Source organism: Pseudovirgaria hyperparasitica (genome assembly GCF_010093815.1).
Source record: "Pseudovirgaria hyperparasitica strain CBS 121739 unplaced genomic scaffold EJ05scaffold_18, whole genome shotgun sequence".
Taxonomy (NCBI): Eukaryota; Fungi; Ascomycota; class Dothideomycetes; order Acrospermales; family Acrospermaceae; genus Pseudovirgaria; species Pseudovirgaria hyperparasitica.
Genome location: NW_022985566.1, coordinates 723,947 through 743,250, shown reverse-complemented (window position 1 = coordinate 743,250; position 19,304 = coordinate 723,947). Strand labels below are relative to the sequence as shown.

Here is a 19,304-nt window from a genome sequence, read left to right as displayed (position 1 = left end):
AGCGGCACAGACCAACTCCACGTCATTCCCAAACCCTCACTCCTCCTTAACTATCCTCTCTCCCATTCCCAGAAAAAAGATTCAATTTTCCACCATATATATCCTTCCCAAACTATATGTATTTCATCCTCGGCGCAATGGTCTAGGGGGTTAGCGGGTCAGCCTTTAAGAATAGCCAAAAGCCAACTCTTAGAGCACCTGGCGTCTGCCGTGAGCGAAGCCCGATAGCTGGTGGTTCGATTCCATCGTTGCCCGATCTTTTTTGATTTTCCTTGACTTTTTTGGATGTCTTGGCGTTTTTTTGGAGGGGGGGATTGAAGGCTGTACGATGGATGAAAGGAAGTGCTGTGTTCTTCTTTTTGTATTCTTAACTTGTGCTAGCTCGGGAAGTATGAGGTCCTCACTCACAACATCACACGTAGATCTATAGGAATGTTCATTGTGTTTGAGATTTGCGTTAGATAAGGCTCTCTCCACTCCAGAAGTAGTGTCATGCATAATTGTTTGGTGATATGTTCAAACATTGCAGACCTCTTCCAAAGTCGTGTTCATGTCCTTACTGACTTGCACGAAGCATTAGATATTACAAACACAATGCCAACACGAGCAGAATCCTAGGATACGAAGCACCAAACGCAGAACCTGCAAATCATACGGCTACCTGAACCAGGCGGTGTTAAACACGCGGGAACCACTCACCGCAAATTTGATGTGTTACCGTACAAGAACTGACGCTGCGCTATTAGACCGTTGGTGAATATTTTCCACCTTGAATAGGAGTTAGTTAGTTGTAAAGGGTGGAACTTAAAAGGCGTGAGCCAGCGCAGTGTACGTCACTGAACGATGACGACATGCTGTGTATATGTGCTTGATGGACATATAACTTGAAAGGTACGCGTCTGAGTGACATTCTAAGCAAGTAGGGTGGGTGCAATCGGACTGTATTGTATGTTGTGTAAATCGTGTCTATGCATGCCAGAGCTGTATAGCTGTAGACCGACTCTGCTGCGAGGTCAGAGTAGACTCGAGATAGCTATCCAGCCATCGAATCTCTCAGAAGTGGCCAGTCACCGCTCTGCCAAAACCACCGCGGCCAGAAACACGCGTGACGTCAATCAGCACTTGCATCACAACACTGTTCACCCTATTCACCAGCACCGCACGGTCCCTCGCAAACCACGTGTCTCTCCCTCCCTCCCTCCACACCACAATCATCTTATGTTTGTATTTTCCACTGGATATAGTCTCCCCGAATGGTATAGATTTCGCACATCGGGGCCATGCTCTAGTGGTTATCGTTGTTGCCCAAAAAGCGCGGTTCTAGACGGCTTCTGTGCAATTCCCAGGGTGAATTCGTGTGGGTCTTTAATTCCCCGGGTTCGACACTCGCTAATTGGGTTACAGTTTTGTATTTTTGGTCATTTTTTGGGGTTTGGTGGATTTTGGTGTTTTTGAGCTCGTTGGAGGGCTGTTGAGTGGTAGAGATCTTTTGCTGGTGTGTAGAGAGATGGTGAGAAGAGAGGAGATATGTTTTAGATGGTATTGGAGTGTCTTTGGTGTCTGATATTAGAGTTCATTGCTATACTGTCCTGCGCGAGCTGCTGGCTTGGGCTATAGTTTGCTCTTGGGCGCACCTAGCTGCTCGACCTTCGCGAATTGGTAATAGTACTTTAGACTATCTGGGTTTAATAGTGTCCCAGAAGGCTTGATTATTTGCCCTGACACAATCTGCTTGACGGGCAACTCGACTTTCTTGAGATTGACCGTCGTCTGCACACAGTGTCAGCGCACGTCCCTATAGCTTCAGTGAACACCACTCACTGGAATCGCAGGCGTCTCAAACACCCACTTTGGCACATGCCTCTTACTCCGCTCGCTTCCAATCTTCACCTTGACCTCCCTGACCAACTCCTCGCTGAATCTCTGCCCGGGCTGCATCAACAGAAACAGCATTACGCTCTCGTCGTTATCACTCGGCCGCCGCTGTCCAACACAGATACTATCCTGAATCTGCGGAAAATGCTCTTCGATCACGCTGTATATCTCCGCACTCCCAAACCGCACCCCACTCGGATTCAACACTCCGTCCGCCCTGCCTAGAAAGGTAATACTGCCCGTCTGGGGATGCTTGACGATGAAATCACCATGCGCCCACACTTGCGGATAACGCTGGAAGTAGCTACTCAGATACTTCTCGTGCCCACCCTGGCCCCAGAACGTGGTTGGCTGGTTTGGAAAAGCAGTCGTCGCGACGAGCTCACCTGGCACTCCATCCTCGACCGCGGTACCGCGTTTGCCGGTCGGGATCGTCTGGTCGTATACCTCTACCTGCAGACCCAGTGTTGGGCCCTGTGTGCCCCCGACGTAGACTGGAGTCAGGGGGTTACCGATACCGAAGCAGCCCGCGAGGTCGGTGCCACCAGATATATTGCAGAGATGAACGTGGCGCGGGAAGGCGGTGTCGTAGAACCATTCAAAGAGAGCGTCGCTGAGGACCATGCCGGTGGATGTAACGAGGCGGAGGTTGGAGAGATCGGTTGTGGTACGTGGGACGATGCTGGCTTTTTGTAGCTCGGCCATGTAGCGAGGGGAGATGCCGAGGTGGGTGACGCGTTGGGAGCCGACGAGGGTGATGAAGGTCTTGAGATCGGGCTGGAATGGGGAGCCGTCATACAGGACGAGGCGGACGGAGTGCAGGAGTGAGCCGACGGCGGAGAGATACATGATCCAGCCGGTGGTGGTGAATTGGAGTTTGACAGTATCCGGGCCATAAGAGTAGTGCAGTTGGCCTTCTTTGAGGGAGCTGAGAAGGACGCCTCCGACGGAGTGGACGATGCATTTGGGCATGCCGGTAGTGCCTGACGAATAGACGATCATAAAGGGGTCGCGAAAAGCCACGCGCTCGAAGGTGAGTTCAGTATTATCTTGAGCGGCAGCCAGGAAGGTTTCCAGGGTGGTCGTTTGAGGTACAGAGGCAATATCTGCTGGCTGCCGGAATCGAGGCTGGCTGATGATGCCCTCAAAGTTCTCCACACCCTGCATACCTTCGACTATCTCCTTCATTTTGGGGCGCAGGTCGATGGTCTTCCCATTGTAGACTGTCCAGTCGTCGATGAAGACATACTTTGGCGTGACTTGTAACAGGCGGTCGAGTATACCATTAGTTCCCATGTCAGTACTCGAGCTGCTGAATAGACCACCCAGGGCTGTGGTAGCCAAGAATACGACCAGAGTGTCGACCGAGTTACTCGCCACGACACATATCCTGTCTCCTTTTTTGACTCCCTTTGCCCTTAGAGCATTGCTCAGGCGTCCAACCCTCTTCCGCAAATCTGCCCAGGTAACATCTCGAAGCTCAGTTCCCCCTTCACGGACTTCGGTACATGCAATCTTTGAATCTTCCTTGCCTCTCGTTGAGAGCTGCGAGTGGTCGGATCCGGCATTGTATAGGATATTCTCGGCGAAGTTGAGGCGTGTACCTTCAAACCAGTATGGGATGGTGTCCATGGGAGCCGACTCGTCGACTACTTTTGTATACGTGCCCTCATGTACCAGAGGAAGAAGCTCCCATACATCCTGCCAAAATGAAGCACGATTCTTGATAGAATAGGAGTACAAATCATTGAAACTCTGCATACATCAGCTTTGATGGATGTGAGATTATAACGATTGTTGAGATGGCGTCGTCTCATCTGGAGAACGGGAAGATTCATATGGGTGAGTACATATTAGATGGTTAAGCAAAAACACGTGAGCTTACGTTGAGAGTCAGATTTCGTCTTTGATTCACATTCTGCATGAACTTATACATCTTTGTGCCCTTGGGATTCGGATGCTCCCACAGTTTGCGGGGAATTGGGATGTCTGAGCCCGCCATATTTGGATAGTTATTATATCCTGCAAATGCTGTGGGTATATCACGCCCTGTCTACGAACAAGAGAAGAGATGGCCGGAAAGATACCGGCCGTTGGTGCTCGGCAAAGGGACTGTATACACGACTCAAACACCCCGCAAGTTGCCGAGGGATGGAGCCATCATCCCACATCGCCTAGATCCACCTATAATGGACCCGAGTTTCCGGGGTCAATAGATAACAACATGCCTACACAGCATAGAGTACTAAGCAGTCCGATGAGGAGAGAAAACTGTAAATACATGTCAGAATCAATATGCTGCAAGGCTCGAGGACTATTGTCTGTTTCAGTGATATTATCGCAGTCCGACGAGTGCACAAATGTGATCGTAGTACTGGGATTTCTTCTTCAAGAACATCTTGACCATCCAATGCCCATATGTTATATCCGCCTGGCAGCTTGTACCCCTATATATATGCAGGCAGTAGGATGCGACATGTAGGCAGATGCCGATGCCGGAACAAAAGTAATGGACGGCCTGTGATTGGTCAGAGTAGCCTGCCCGGAAGTGCTCGAGCACCTCCGGCTCCGCAACTTTTTGCGACATCAAGACAACACGACGTCCGCGATACTGTCACAATTGGCCATGGCAGCTCTCCGGATAAGTAGGGCACAATTGGGTTTGCGGATAGGCCGGGTAAGTCCTCATGATGTCTCTACCTTGACGACCACTAACATCTTTCAAGTCGGTCGCGCCTCGCCAGACTGCGCGACACGCATACGTGCTGTCGAGCCGTGTGCCTATCTATCGCTCTTACAATTCCTCGACTTCACGACGTTTAGAGCTCTCAGCATTCAGTTCGCAACTTGAGGATCCTCGCGCTGCATCGTTCCTTTCCACCTTGCAATCCACTCCTTCGAAACCTCCTCAGACTCTTACCGAGAAAATTGTACAGACCTACGCCGTCGGCCTTCCCGATGGGAAATTCGTGCAGAGTGGGGACTATGTCACTCTACAGCCGTCGAAATGCATGACACATGACAACTCATGGCCAGTGGCGCTGAAGTTCATGTCGATTGGTGCATCGAAGATTCAGGACAACAAGCAGATCGTCATGACCTTGGACCATGATGTGCAGAACAAAAGCGAGGCGAACCTCAAGAAGTACAGACAGATCGAAGAGTTCGCAAAGGCACAAGGCGTTGACTTCTATCCCGCTGGAAGGGGTATCGGCCATCAGATCATGGTCGAGGAAGGGTATGCCTGGCCAGGCACACTTGCTGTAGCGTCAGACAGCCACACGAACATGTACGGAGGCGTAGGATGTCTTGGAACGCCAGTCGTACGGACAGATGCTGCCGCGATCTGGGCCACGGGAAAAATGTGGTGGCAGATACCACCAATTGCCAAGATCAACTTCAAAGGAACACTGCCTACGGGTGTCACAGGAAAGGACGTCATTGTAGCTCTATGCGGCTTGTTTTCCAAGGACGAGGTTCTCAACCATGCGATTGAATTCACTGGGTCCACAGAAACTTTGAGAAGTATCCCCGTGGACGATAGACTCACGATCGCGAACATGACCACAGAATGGGGTGCCCTTTCAGGACTGTTCCCCATCGATAGCATTCTCCAGGGATGGCTGCGCGCGAAGGCCACTGAAGCCGCTCTCTACGAGACCTCGAAACCCACCGCACAACGATTCAATCACCAGAGGCTCGACGAGCTATTCGAGAATCCAGTGACAGCCGATCCTGGCGCGACATATGCAAAGGAGCTTTTCCTCGACCTTTCCACCCTCTCACCCTACGTATCCGGACCAAACAGCGTCAAAGTAGCAACCCCTATTGCTGAGCTCGAACAACAGAACATCAAATGCGACCGCGCATATCTCGTCTCCTGCACAAACAGTCGTCGTACTGATATCGCTGCCGCTGCAAAAGTCTTCAAAGACGCCGCAGCCCGCGCCGACGGCACAATCCCAAAGATTCCTTCACATGTCAACTTCTACATCGCCGCCGCCTCTCTTCCAGAGCAGAAAGCTGCTGAAGAGCAAGGCGACTGGCAAGTCCTCATCGAAGCCGGGGCTCAACCTCTACCGGCCGGTTGCGGACCTTGCATCGGTCTCGGAACAGGCCTCCTGCAGCCCGGCGAAGTCGGTGTCAGCGCCAGCAACCGTAACTTCAAGGGCCGCATGGGCAGCACAGACGCCAAAGCCTACCTGGCAAGCCCCGAAGTCGTCGCCGCCTCTGCGCTCAAAGGCGTCATCACCGGCCCCGGCGTCTACACTCAACCCGAGGGCTACACGGGGGTTCAAATGGGCGAAGGCGACGGCATCGCCCCCGAAGAACGCATGATCAGCATCGAAGACGCCCTCGACCAACTCGTGCGCGAGGCCGAAGCTGCCGTTGCACAAGGCGAGGAAACTCTCTCCCCAGCCTCCTCATCCAGCACCTCACCCACTCCTGCGCCCGCCGCTACAGGCGCCGTCCTGGAAGGCTTCCCGGCCAAAGTCTCGGGCGAAATCATCTTCGCCAACCTGGACAACTGCAACACCGACGCCATCTACCCGGGCAAATACACATACCAAGACGGCATCACGCGCACCCAGATGGCCGACGTCGTCATGGAGAACTACGACCCCGCCTTCGCTGCCACCTGCAAGCCCGGCGACATCCTCGTCAGCGGCTTCAACTTTGGCTGTGGCTCCTCGCGCGAGCAGGCCGCTACCGCCCTTCTCGCCGCCGGTATCCCCCTCGTTGTTGCCGGCAGTTTCGGCAATATCTTTTCGCGCAATAGTATCAATAACGCGCTCTTGGGCCTCGAGGTGCCGGAACTGGTGCGTATGTTAAGGGACAAATTTGCTGGGTCGAAAGAGTTGACGGTGCGGACGGGCTGGGTTTTGGAGTGGGATGTTGGTCGAAGTGAGGTTAGTGTTGTCAAGGGCGAGGGCGGCGAGAGGTGGACGAAGAAGGTGGGCTCGATGCCGCCCAATGTGCAGGCGATAGTTGCGAGAGGTGGTCTGGAAGGGTGGGTGAAGGGGGAGATTGCGGCGAGTGAGTGACAAGATGCGATATAGAATGGCGGAGTCAGAAATGTAGTATACTGTTGATACATATATCCCCCAAAAGCCGTACATATATCTATTTTGATCGGGTTCGCTTAAGCGCTCGGCAAATGTATGAACTAAATGAGAATTACTGCGCCGGGCTCCATGCACCGCTACATATGCAATCCGGCTTGATATTCCCAACCTGACATTACCTTGGCAAAACTGTGTATACAACAAGGGAGACTACTATCATGACTCTGGAGCGTCGTCGGCAGCCGCAACTTCTTCAGTAGCTGGTTCTGCATCCTCGACCTCCTTGCTATTGACTATATCAATGATATAAGAGCCCAGATCACCTACGCCGTCAATCCTGCTTAGTTTTGTCTCAAATAATTGGGCATCGCGGAGCATTCTACAAGCTGGTTAGCAATCCCATCTCGGATCTCAAGATGACGTTAGAAATGCTCACCGAGCTTTACCGCGCGCCCTCGTCACAACTGCTTCCTCAAATGCCTTACCCCACTGCTCACGATAGCTCTCGAAGACGGGTTGGATTATAGACCCGACCGTGCTCTCGGGTAGATGCTTGCTCAGAACACGGTGCAATGTGAGCGTCTCCTTAGTGAGCGTCTCCATGAACGGGCTCGTGAGTCGCGCGTCAGAGTCCCATTGGATCTCTTTCATTGCCTTTACATGGGCGGTGGCGCGGCCACTCATGATGTCAATGAGCTTTTCGTGGATGCTGACCTGGTGGTCCTGGTACAACCGTTTCACTTTGTCAAATTCGGATAAGGATGGTGAATTGGCAGCATGCCTGCGAATAAATTCTCGAAGGTATGGCATGAGCGCGATGACGAAGCTCAGGGCTTGCGATGCAAGGGCTAGATGCTTCGTATTGATGTTCCGGAGGCCTGCGCTTCTAGTTGCTCCAGCGCCAAGGATCAGCTGGCAGGAGCGAGAGTTGAAGAGCTTGAGATACTCAAGTAGGCTATTGCTGCCTTCCAAAGTCATGCTGGGAATTGCCACAATGAATTGCGAAAAATCATTAATTCCCCGGAGCGCGAATATGGCGGATTCTACGAGCACGTAAGACTGTTCGTCAAAGGTGGCATTGCGAGCCTTGTCCTTCGTCGTACCGTCGTTCTCTGCATGCTCGCCGTTACTCTGTTCTGGCTCTTCTTCAAACCTTTCCCAAACGAGGGAACTCCTGATCCAGTGTTGGTGGTCTGCTGTCATGCCCTGTAGTATCCTTGCAAGCGTTTGCTCTTCATTCGACCCGAAGTCTTTGGCTTCCCACTTGTCATTATCCATTGTAGATGCAAGCTGCTGCTTCGCAGCGTCGCCAAAGTGGACAATAAAGTCGCTGATTTGGCTATTCACAACACCTTTCAGTGCCGCACCAGAGCGCCCGGATACAGCCTCACACTCGTCTGCAAAGAGGCGGTTGAGGTTAAAATACCGCAAAAATCGGACAAGCGGCAGTCTTATGGTTTGTTCGGATCGTACTTTCAACACCTTGGTGATCTGAGTTTGTGCAATATCGACAGCTTGACCCAAAAGACTGGACATGTCGAGCGCCTGCGTAAGCTCTTCCTGAAGCTGTCCTGAGAGTATAGGGGATTTGCCAGCGGAGAGGAAGTCGTCAATATTTGCTAAACTTGCTAGGTTCGGACTGCGCATTGGAGATCGAGTCCCTGACAGAGGCGGACTGGAAGCGCCGCTTGTGACATCTAGAAGAAGCTTGACTTGCGTGCTAAGCCTCCTCAAAGCCTCTCCGACGTTGGTATAGACACTTGTCAGGAGTTCTTCCGCAGCGTCGGGCTCCAAAGCTCGCAAGTTTCGGGCTAGTATGGAAGACTTTTCTTGCTGAGATTGCAACCTGCCTCCACCGCGTGTTGATATAGATGCCGTAGACTCAGTGTCGTCGTCAGACGAACTGGGCAAGTGCTGTCTTATGAGCGCTTTCATTTCCTTCATCACGGCTTCGCGGAAAGCGGCAGTTGCCTGTTGCGTATATCTTGACCTGTGAAGCCCTAGCAAGCTCGCTTTGCAATTTTGTCTAACCTGATTACTTTGGTTCATGTACGCGGGTACTCCTGGGGGCGGCCTCGGAGTGTCCCCTCGTCCACGTTGAAAAGCCGAGCCCCATCGCTGTAGCGTATCTCCTGGAGGAACCGTCTTGGTATGCTGCCGGATATCTGCTAGTAGAGTTTCAAGAAAGCGTGCCTCGAAACCTTTGCCAATACGAAACCGCAATTGTTGCATTCCATCTGCAAGGCCGTCTAGAGCCCTTAGTTCCCGAAGATCAATGAGTTTCGAAGGAGTGTACGAGTCTATCCATGTCAAGTCTGTTTGTCCGTCGACCGCTAATGTTCCTGTAATTATCCTCTCCACTAGATCCAATCTGTCAAGAGCGAGCACGAACTCGCCCGATTCAACAAGCTCCTCGCAGTGTGTCACACCTAGGATGATGGTGTTGAGTTGTTCAACAGCGTCTCGAAGTTTTCTCAGGTTCTCTCGCCTCTTCTTCATGTTGATGACCTTGAGACCGCCCAAAGCCATCTGTCGGTCTAAGTTCCCAAGATCTTCTCGGAGTACCTTGATCCTCCTGACAGACTCTGCAGCCTCCGACTGTAGCTCGCGTAGAGATCCCAAAGCTGCAAAAAATGAAGATGATGCCGACGATATCGAAGAAATGAGATGCACTTCCACTGTATCCATGTACCAAGACAGCTTCTCTTGTAGAATCGCATTGGTAGCCAGAGCTTTTCTTGGGCCCTGAGCTGAGCCATTCATGAATCCATTTGCATCTTTCTCTGACGGCGTCTCCGGTCGTCGGACAACCTCGGACCGCTCGCTCACGATATCAAATGTGCGCGGGTTCTCCAATTGGAAGTGTTCGTCAAAATATACTGGAGGAATGGTAGAAAGTGGGGTGACCTCCATCTTTCGCCTCGAAAGTCCTCCACTCATGCGTCGCTTGGGTGCTGGACTTTCAGTAGGCGTCAAAGTGACGGACGAGCTCTTACGACTCATCTGCTCCCTCCGCAATCCGCGCTCTAGCTTCTCTGCGAAGTCGTCTGCCCTAGCTTGATCCAGGTCTTTTCTGGGGAGCCGATTAATATCCTTTTCTGGCTCTGCTCTTGCCCTCTGAAAAGCATTCCATAATGATCCAACTTGCGACAAATATGGCTTGAATGATGCAGGATCTACGTGCGGGATATTCGTGAGGGCGACGGGAGGTATGTCTCGAGTGGTAGGAGGCTTGTGTGTGGCGGAAGAAGGAGCTGATGTATGTGGCAGCATACCGGTTCGAACGATAGGTGGTTGAAGAAGGGTTGAAATGGCTGCACAGTGTCACCACTTAGTGTCCAAAGGCTTGATTGTCACCACGTTATTCGAGCAGATCTCACCATTCTGACCGCTCTCCGCAACTGATCCCATGCGATTCTCTGACACCGTATCCAGAGCTCCTCCTACAGACGTTACTGAGCTCGCTATTGAACCACGTCGAGAGGGCCGCCGGCTGGCGGGCCCTGCCATGGACGGCCACTCATGCTGGGGAAATGGAAATGCTGAAGATGATCGGGGAGGCGGAGTCGAAGCGATGAGAGAGTCGAAGCTATCGGTAGATTTCCTACGGGAAAGAGACGGGGAGAGCATCGTTTATGGTCGTTAGGCAGACGCCTGCGATTGATGGAATGTGTATCGCAGGCCGCATCAGAGTGGTATTACTTGACTGTCATTAAAATATGCGAAGGATATAACGCGGTGAAACTTGTTTGAATGCAAAGCTCGATTGGCTGCACCCTTGGTGGTGTATCTACAGGTATGGGCAGTAATAACTGATGGTAGATCAATGTCTCTGCCGCCTTGATGCCTGAGGTGCAAATTGGTCTCATCAAGCTAAGCCCTCTGCGCGTACATCTTATCCTGATAGAAGACTTGGCAGCCGACCGTCCCTTTCCTGTCCAACGTCACAACACCAACCGACAGGTCACTCCTCAAGACAAGACGAACTCGCGTGCTGGATCAGCCCAAGACTCGTTCTTTGAAGGGCTCAGTGCCTCTTGATTGACACTTACCGAACGCGTGACGACTCATAACATGTTAAGATGGAGCCCATTCATAAGTCCTCTCAGAAATCCCATTCGTAGTCTTGGTTTGGTCTTTATCATATGGAAAACGTTACTGTTACTTATCGCCCTGGTGTCCCCCGGTGCTGGTTATGATACCTCTACCGCAATTCTGTTGTCTTCTTCTCAGCATCATCAAAGCCCGGTGGACAGACTCGTCCAAAACTTGGTCAGGTGGGACGCCTTCTATTACGTTAAGGTTGCCGAAAGAGACTATCTATGGGAACAAGAATGGGCATTTAGCTGGGGTCTGACCAGGGTGATCGGGGCAATTGCTAGAAGTAAGTCTCCAAGCCTCCTTTAGTGAAGCCCAAATCATTGATGAAAGCTAGCTCTTGGCGGTCATCAGCCTCCATCAATCCAGACAGTTGCGTTGGTGGGCATATGCGTTGCACATATCTCGCATTTTCTCGCCGTCCTGGCACTCTACGATCTCACCAGACATGTGACACGATCTCATGAGAGCGACAGATTAGCATTTGTCACTGCCACACTGCATATATTCTCTCCAGCAGGTTTATTCCTCTCATCGCCATATTCAGAGCCGGTGTTTGCGCTTTTGAACATCACTGGTAACCTATGCTACGTTTTAAGCATGAGATCTGCTCCTGGTCAAGGCCTCTCTCCCCACGAGACCGATGTATGGATCTTAGCGGCAGGGTTGTGTTTTGGTGCAGCATGCACAGTACGGGGCAACGGCCTATTAAGTGGGTTAACACTAGCTTACCATACCATCATGATCCTCAGGGATGCTGTCACCCAGGGCTTGACGCCGTCTCATGTCCGGCGAATGACCTCAGGTATTCTTGCGGGGTTCCTCACGGGAATGGGAGCTGTCATTCCGCAATTCATTGCTTATCGGCACTACTGTCAAACACGACATGAAGGAGTGCTGAGACCTTGGTGTACGAAGCTGCTACCGAGCATCTACAGCTGGGTGCAGCAGTACTACTGGTATTTTACTAATTCAAACTTCCCGTGCTTTATACTGACAATGGCTCAAGGAACAACGGATTCTTGCGCTATTGGAAACTGTCTAATGTTCCGCTATTTATCATTGCAGCGCCGGTCATGTATCTCCTGCTTCAATGGGATCTTCGTCCTTATCTCAGGAATCGAAGATCTCCAAATACGAGGATGTCAACAACCCAGCGGGCAGAGAGTCTCGTGATGAAGAAATGCCTCATATGCTTGATGATTCCTCAAGTAACACTCGCGCTGCTTGCACTGACCAATTTCCACATACAGATCATCACACGTCTTGCCTCGGGTTATCCCCTGTGGTATATGGCGGTGGCAATGTGGCTGATAAGCTCGCCGAACGTTGTGGAAAAAAAACGCCCATCGGTTTCAGCTTCATTGGTTGTTCGATTCATGGTGGTCTATGCAATGGTACAAGGGGCCCTTTTTGCCAACTTCCTCCCACCAGCTTGAGGTCACTGGTCGTAAACAAGTCTCTGTCTCCTTGACCATGTAGATCCAACCGAAACTTTCCATACCAACGACCCGCTGATGGTGCTACTATCCATCAATTTCGGTTATCATAATGCCCCTGTGAAGACATTCACCACTATCGATAATGAGGATGAAGCTGAAACAGCCCTTCGATTGCTCCCTGGCTTTATAAAGACGTATCTGTAACGACGTGCAGGTAATACGAGCAGTAAAGATCAGCATACGCAAATGATCTTACTGCTTCTGCGGAAACCCTGCCGTCTTTGATGCTTGAGCTGATCAATTCTGGCAATTCATGTTCCGAAACGGTTAGCTGCGTGGTACGGCGGATCACAGGACTATTGGACTGCATCCACACAAGCTGTCCGAGCGCAGTCGTTGACATGTTACACTCGGCTTCATGAGCGGAAAATTGCACAATCCGTCGTCTAGACCATTTGGTTTTCAGCAGCCGCCTCGAAACAGCAAAGAGACATACGAACCCCAAGCCACCATAGCCAGGACATGCATGGAGACTCTGTTTCCCAGATGATTCAATAATTTATAACAATGCTCCTACCGTCCAGCAATCACATTCGGATTGAGCCTTGTGCTCTCCTTTCAAAAATACTTGTCTAAACATCTCATCATTGACCGATTTCAGGTATATCCGCTATTACACCGTGCAAAGCTATACGCAGGTACCCATATGACTGTAACAATCACCCGTATGCGCAGTGTAACCGGTTGTATCGGTCCAACGCCTTTGGAGCTTCACGGCAGCCTCTTGTTCCTAATGCGCTGCTTAGGACCACTCCACAAAAGCCTCAGGTATCACGCGTCCTGAAATTACACTTGTTGTGTCAAATTGTGGCTTCGGTTCTACCCGGTCTGGAGATGCATGAACAATCTATTACCATGGTAATCGACTGTGGCAAGTCTGTGATCTCAGATCGTAGCGATAGGGGGACTCGAGTAGATACGCTATAAGAGGAGGAGAACGTCTTTGCAATCACGTCTTCCACGATCAATTCTAGTAACACTCTCTCTTTCAAGCATCAGCAACATGAAGACGTTCTTTTCTATTCTTCTAGCACTCGCTATACCTGCTCTCGTGGCATCGAATGATGACGTGGAATGTGTTGACGATCTATGCTTTCTAGCTGTTCATGGTGGTTATGGATTCATTCCCAATGGTGAAGCAGATTGCTCCAGCTTCTGGCACGAGACCATTACCAATCCCCCTACGTGAGTCAGACACTACATAATTACTATAAGAGGACCTTTCTAAGGTACTTTACAGGACTGTGACGGAGATTGAGACTGCGACCGAAACGATCACGCCCCGGCCTATCTATCCGGTTGCGAGAAGAAAGGAACGCCGTGACGGCTATGTACCCCCTATGTCGAGGCATCCACATGTGACCACGATATCGACCACGATATCGACCACAAAGGACTTGCCGTATCTGGCTGGTATATTCTGTGACGGCGTTGAGGGCTACTCCAGTGCATGTGGCTGCATAGGCGTGTATCCAAGCACCACCCTTATTGACGGCCCTGTAAGTGTCAATGATGAAAACCTTCGCAGCTGTATCTAATGATCCACAGGTCGAGACTACGACCACAACAGTTACAGAATTCACGACCCTGCCTGTGGTGTACATTCCAACAGGATCTTACGGCACCGGAACCGGCGGAATTCCGAGCTTCACGGCCTCACCGACAGGGATATGGACCAACTCAAGCACTCCTGACCCGACCTCATTCACGGAATCATACTCGTCCGTACCGTCAGACCCTCCATATACAAACTCAAGCATCCCGACGTCGAGCGCTCTTTACACAAATGCCAGCACGCCACTCCCAACATACCCATACACAAATTCCAGTACCCCACTCCCAACATACCCATACACAAACTCCAGCTCCTCACACCCGACCTACACAAACGCAAGCTCTTCTTCTCCTACGACCCCATCCTGGTCCAACTCCTCCACGCTCTACCCAACCTTCCCGGCAACCACAACAACATACACAAACACCCTCCCGCAAACCCAATATCCAAACACAACCCTCTCAACAGCCCCCTACGCCAACAGCTCCTCGTCAACTTCGTCAACCTCCCCGACATCCACCCACATCATTGCAACCCCCATAACCCCGTCCCACACCGCCATCCCCGCACCCCCAGTCTGCGGCCCCACCGGCGTCTGCGAACACTTCTCGCCCTGCGGACCCATCGATAGGCCCGGCAACCCGTGCGTGTGCGCCGGCGCCATCGAGAAAGACGCCATTTGCGTCGACCGCAGACAGCAATGCCGCACTATGGCACCGTGTGTGAGCAGTGCCGATTGCGGTATTAGTGAGAGATGTGCGGTCAATAGCTGCTGTGGTGGGCCTGTTTGTGTGCGTATTGGTGGTGTTTGCGGTAATCCGGATATTGGTACCATTCCGGGTGGGTTTGGGAGGAGTTTGAAGAGGGGTGTGTTTGGGGAACTTGTGCCAATGGGGAGGATGGGAGGTGGGATTTTTGGGTAGGTGATTGGATTCGATTGGATTGGCGGTGGAGGAAGTGAGAAGGAGAGGATAGAAGGGGCTGCTAATAGCTAGGTGGTCGATTGGGAGGCCTGAGATGGTGTGTGGAGCAGGGTGTGTGCGTGTGTTCATTGGTAAAAAAACTACATTATTTGACATTCGGCTATAGCTAGTTCATCTATAAAGTAGACAGAAACACGAGAATGCCTTATGAGAAGGCAGTTCTCTAGCACAGTGACAAGAGCGAAAGCTATATTTGTGATGTTTTCTGTATAGGCTAGCTCGGGACCAGTCCCAACGTGAGCCTTTACTCTGTCCTCTCTACATGCAAATGTCACTCTTCCATCGTGAAGAACTGCTTGAAGTAGAACATGGAGCACCAATAATGACTGTATGGATGAGCTATATAACGCAGACAGCGCGTTAGAACGTGAGCTTCCGGTAACCTATATCTGTACTCAGAGTCAGGAAGTGCGGACTGACAGATTGAGCCTGATGTACTATATCAGCTGGTATTGTCGCTTCGCAGAAGCTCTCATCGAAGAGTCCTATCTACATTTGCCTATCAACAGATGAGGCTATGATTGATACCCAGGTTTCAGTGGTGTAGGTTGTTGAGATCGTGGAAACAGTCAATCAGAGGGGCACAATAATATGCAAGACACAAGTTTCACAGCTGTTATTTTCATGTGAAACTACATGACACGCTTCTCAGGGCCAACTTCTCAAGCTATCTAGTACATAGAATCAAGTCAACGGCCGATTCCCACACCCCAAACACACCACCTAAACATCCCGAATCCACCCCTCCTCCACCTCCCCATCACCCCAAACGCTCCCCTCCTCAGCCTCAACCTCACCCATCTCAGCCGGGAACGGATCCTCCTGCTCTCCCACCGCCTCCGATCCCGCATCGGGCCAGCTGGCCCCCTCCTCCGCCTCGTCCTCCTCGGAAGACGCCTCTTCACTGCCCTGCTGAACGGGCGGCAGCACAATCTCGCGTGGGATGTAGACGGGCACACTCTGCACCCTCTCCAACCTCCCATGCGTCTGCGCATCGCCCATGAAAACATCGGCTACGCGCGTTGGGTGGCGGATCAGCAGACTAGGAATGTACGGCTCGCCATCTAACGGCCGGATGATATACAACGGGACCTGTCTGACCCTGATGCGTAAGGGATGGGTCTGGGCATTTCTAGGCGCGGCGGCATCGTCGACCGGGTTCTCGTTCTCGCAGGACGATGTCGCGGTAGCAGCAGCAGCAGTGGGAGAGAAGTGTACTCGCTCGCCGTTTGAGCGCTTGAAGACGAGGTATTCGAGAGTAGTGTCCTGGGTTTTTAGCATGTTCTTCTGTGTGGTGTTGGTGAGGGCGCGTTTCACCTCATCTGGGGACTTGAAGTCGCGGGCGGAGAGAGCGGCAAGGAAGGAATGGCCCGGGGTTTGCTGGGTGGATCCGTCCTGTTTCTGCTTCACATGCTTCTTTGTGCTTGGGTAGGTGATAGGGTCGAAGAGATGAAAGGCATCTATGTCGATGGCGTTGCGAGGCTGGTTACAGTAGCGTTCGTGGTCGAAGAATTTGGCATGGGTGGAGGGTGGTGGTTTGGCGGCAAAGAGGAGGGTGAGGTCGCTGTTGTCGATGACATTGTCCTTCGACTTGAAGTTCCACTTGGTGGTCATCGTGATGGTACAGAGTAGTGTTGATCCGTGTGCTTGGGAAAATTTGGAAGTGTGAAAGGTAGGCTGAGATCGAAACGTAGGGCGTGTGGAGTAGCGGTCAAAGAAGCCAGAATTTAAGATTGTTGTTGTTGTTGCACCCGCGTCTGGGGTAAAGAGGGCATGACTGACGGCGGGAGAGCTACATTGTGCAAAAGTGATCCACCACAAGGTCCAGCCTAGGAAGTGATATGGGGGTTGTGATACCTCTGCGAACAGAATAAGCCAGACAGATCGAATGTTCATAGTATGCAGTCTTTGGTATCATAATTTCGCCTTCTCAGATCTCTTCTCCCCCTCCCATTGCTTCTGTATTCTCCAACTCCTCAGAAAGCTATACAGCCCAACCGCCACCGTCACTGGCGGACAAAGCAACAACACCCATCCCCACCAAGCCGGGCTCCTAACTCTTACATCTCTCATAACCCTCTCAACCTCCCTCTTCAGCTCCTCACGGTCACCATCATTCCACACGACCTCACCCCACCCCTTACCCCTGCGCATCACCCTCTCCGCCTTCTCCCTCACATCCCCCTGGCTCACAACGCGATTCTCCGCATCTTCGGCACTCAAATGCGGATCTCTATCGCGTAGCCTCTTCATCTGTATCGCCGGATCCCGCACTGCGACAACAAGTATACACCCGCAATACCGCTCCCACCCACTTTCGAACAGCAGTGGCACATCCAGTACCACCGCCCAGCATCCGCGCAAATACGCACTTAGCAGCTCCTTATACATCTCTCTACGCACCGCTGGATGCACGATGCCGCCTAGTACCTTTCTCAGCCTCTGCGCCTCTTCACTCGTCCCAAAGACCCTCTTTCCGAGCGCTGGTCTATTCAGCGGACGGCCTTTGCCGCTCGGTCCGTTCTCGCCACCATTGGAATTATTGGGCGCTTCGAGAAGGTCGGGCGTACTGGGGCCGAAGTGTTTGAGAATAGAGGCATAGCCTGGGGTTCCGGGCTCGACGACTTTGCGGGCGAGGAGGTCGGCGTCGATGATGGGGAGGTTGTAGGGTGCGGAGGAGAGAAGGGAGGAAACGGTGGATTTGCCAGTTGCGATGGAGCCGGTGAGGCCGAGGAGGAGCATCGCGGCGAGTGTATTAAAGGCGCGTGAGAGGCTGTGGTTTTTGGGAGTGATCCGTGTTGACGGAAGCTGTGAGTGTAATGCGGTTCAGTACATGACGCGGGGTGGAAGTGAAGCTTGAGCTCGGTCAACCTCGGCGGTGGTGTCGGGAATCTTTAGGCAAATATTCGTGGGTGAAATACGCTGAAGCTTCGACGATCCATACATATTTTCATTGGTTCAACAACGTTGTGTAAAATGTCTTACGAACTTACTTACACCATTTCATTTATAAGCTTGACCAATATGAAATCTCCTCTTTAACGACCTCTTCAAGCTGGAACTGCTATCCCATTCTTCCAGAACCCTGTCAACGCCCGCTAAAATGCACAAAACGTCGTGGAACGCATCCCATCATATAGCCTCTTCATGAGGTGATGCCATCTCCGTTCATCTCCTCGTCCCCGCCTGCCAGTACTTTCGTCTGAGGCACATTACCGCTCATCGGGCCACCGCCTGGAGTGACAGCCACGATCTCGCCCTTTTCATCTATATATTCGAAATTGTACCGCGAGAGCAGATGTGGGATAGCCGATAGTTGGGGACCATAACGCTGCGTATTGTCATAAAGTTCAAATAGCGGCACGGCGAGGAGCTTCATGTTCTTTGGGACACTAAGGACCTCTGCGCTGAGGTTAGCTTCATATATGTTGATCGGAGCTGCAGATACTTACTGCTCTTTGGTAATTGAATGAAATACAGTTTCTTGCACTCCTTTGGCCGCGTGACGTGAGGCGGGATGAATGGATACATAAACGTCTCGAAATTCGGCCTCCACCACTGCGCAAGACAGTCTGCAATCTGCCATTCGTCGTTAACTCCCTCACCCGTGAATTGTGATCCAACCGGTGCAAGGCGCTCATTCAGTCTATTCTTGAACCCATCAATCTCTTCGTCTTCGGGTTGGAGGTAGTCGCCAGGTCTGTCGGGAATCCAGGTAAGTATTCGATAAAAAGCTAGAGATGATATGACCTACAGCTTGAAGAAAGCGTTTGCAATCTGTAGCATTAGTACGTGGGGATGGTTGTGCTCGTGGCAGACCAAGATACCCTCGCAAGTCCTTCTCATACCATACTCGTTGTAGTGCTCTTCCAGACGCTTGAGACGTGCCATCACAGACGGATCCTCTTCGGGCTGTCCATCTTTTGTACCAAAGGTATAGTTGCTCAAGGGAAAGAGTCGGATGGTCTTTGGCTGGTTCCCATTGAACTCTTTCGGGAGGAGGGGCCTGGTTGCAAACTCGCCCGTTAGTATATCAATGAGTCTGCATTAAATTATTAGACAACAAAGATTACTTACGGATACGAGCTCTGCAGGGCACTCTGTGTGATTGTAGACATTTCGTTCTGCGTCGTCACTGGACGGTGGAGGGGTCCGCAATGGCAAGCTTCGCGTTGCGGCTTTACTTTGATACTTGTTTAGTATGGATGCTATTTCGAATGCCTAA

General features: G+C 51.6%; 9 protein-coding genes across 9 annotated transcripts; 4 read left to right on the top strand and 5 right to left on the bottom strand.

Annotated features, from left to right (window-relative positions):
• The first annotated feature begins 881 nt into the window (after nucleotides 1-881).
• On the top strand, nucleotides 882-1,629 carry EJ05DRAFT_163039 (uncharacterized protein). Its single transcript, XM_033739432.1, has one exon. It carries the CDS (start codon nucleotides 949-951, stop codon nucleotides 1,453-1,455), a length of 507 nt encoding a protein of 168 aa, XP_033596490.1. The 5' UTR covers nucleotides 882-948; the 3' UTR covers nucleotides 1,456-1,629.
• On the bottom strand, nucleotides 1,612-3,877 carry EJ05DRAFT_444128 (acetoacetyl-CoA synthetase-like protein; the record flags this gene model as incomplete). The annotated part of the gene is made up of 3 exons (XM_033742110.1): nucleotides 1,612-1,770; nucleotides 1,822-3,630; nucleotides 3,761-3,877. The coding sequence occupies 3 exons, from the start codon at nucleotides 3,875-3,877 to the stop codon at nucleotides 1,612-1,614; spliced, it is 2,085 nt and encodes a 694-aa protein (XP_033596489.1).
• Nucleotides 3,878-4,469: 592 nt separating this feature from the next.
• EJ05DRAFT_457430 (homoaconitase mitochondrial precursor) lies at nucleotides 4,470-7,058 on the top strand. The gene is made up of 2 exons (XM_033742524.1): nucleotides 4,470-4,552; nucleotides 4,602-7,058. Exons 1-2 carry the CDS (start codon nucleotides 4,502-4,504, stop codon nucleotides 6,918-6,920), a joined length of 2,370 nt encoding a protein of 789 aa, XP_033596488.1. The 5' UTR covers nucleotides 4,470-4,501; the 3' UTR covers nucleotides 6,921-7,058.
• Nucleotides 6,777-10,746, bottom strand: EJ05DRAFT_533449 (putative GARP complex component). Its single transcript, XM_033749124.1, has 3 exons — nucleotides 10,322-10,746; nucleotides 7,378-10,255; nucleotides 6,777-7,320 (listed from the first exon to the last, which is right to left on the bottom strand). Exons 1-3 carry the CDS (start codon nucleotides 10,569-10,571, stop codon nucleotides 7,158-7,160), a joined length of 3,291 nt encoding a protein of 1,096 aa, XP_033596487.1. The 5' UTR covers nucleotides 10,572-10,746; the 3' UTR covers nucleotides 6,777-7,157.
• A 269-nt stretch (nucleotides 10,747-11,015) lies between these two features.
• Nucleotides 11,016-12,478, top strand: EJ05DRAFT_504632 (mannosyltransferase; the record flags this gene model as incomplete). The annotated part of the gene is made up of 3 exons (XM_033747597.1): nucleotides 11,016-11,325; nucleotides 11,377-11,998; nucleotides 12,049-12,478. 3 exons carry the CDS (start codon nucleotides 11,016-11,018, stop codon nucleotides 12,476-12,478), a joined length of 1,362 nt encoding a protein of 453 aa, XP_033596486.1.
• Nucleotides 12,479-13,671: 1,193 nt separating this feature from the next.
• On the top strand, nucleotides 13,672-15,019 carry EJ05DRAFT_504631 (uncharacterized protein; the record flags this gene model as incomplete). Its single annotated transcript, XM_033747596.1, has 3 exons — nucleotides 13,672-13,730; nucleotides 13,782-14,040; nucleotides 14,090-15,019. The coding sequence occupies 3 exons, from the start codon at nucleotides 13,672-13,674 to the stop codon at nucleotides 15,017-15,019; spliced, it is 1,248 nt and encodes a 415-aa protein (XP_033596485.1).
• A 783-nt stretch (nucleotides 15,020-15,802) lies between these two features.
• Nucleotides 15,803-16,693, bottom strand: EJ05DRAFT_504630 (uncharacterized protein; the record flags this gene model as incomplete). Its single annotated transcript, XM_033747595.1, has 1 exon — nucleotides 15,803-16,693. The coding sequence occupies one exon, from the start codon at nucleotides 16,691-16,693 to the stop codon at nucleotides 15,803-15,805; it is 891 nt and encodes a 296-aa protein (XP_033596484.1).
• Nucleotides 16,694-16,993: 300 nt separating this feature from the next.
• Nucleotides 16,994-17,821, bottom strand: EJ05DRAFT_444188 (CoaE-domain-containing protein; the record flags this gene model as incomplete). The annotated part of the gene is made up of 1 exon (XM_033742113.1): nucleotides 16,994-17,821. The coding sequence occupies one exon, from the start codon at nucleotides 17,819-17,821 to the stop codon at nucleotides 16,994-16,996; it is 828 nt and encodes a 275-aa protein (XP_033596483.1).
• A 403-nt stretch (nucleotides 17,822-18,224) lies between these two features.
• Nucleotides 18,225-19,197, bottom strand: EJ05DRAFT_504628 (cleavage and polyadenylation specificity factor, 25 kDa subunit; the record flags this gene model as incomplete). The annotated part of the gene is made up of 4 exons (XM_033747594.1): nucleotides 18,225-18,481; nucleotides 18,532-18,779; nucleotides 18,834-19,085; nucleotides 19,157-19,197. The coding sequence occupies 4 exons, from the start codon at nucleotides 19,195-19,197 to the stop codon at nucleotides 18,225-18,227; spliced, it is 798 nt and encodes a 265-aa protein (XP_033596482.1).
• Nucleotides 19,198-19,304: the final 107 nt, after the last annotated feature.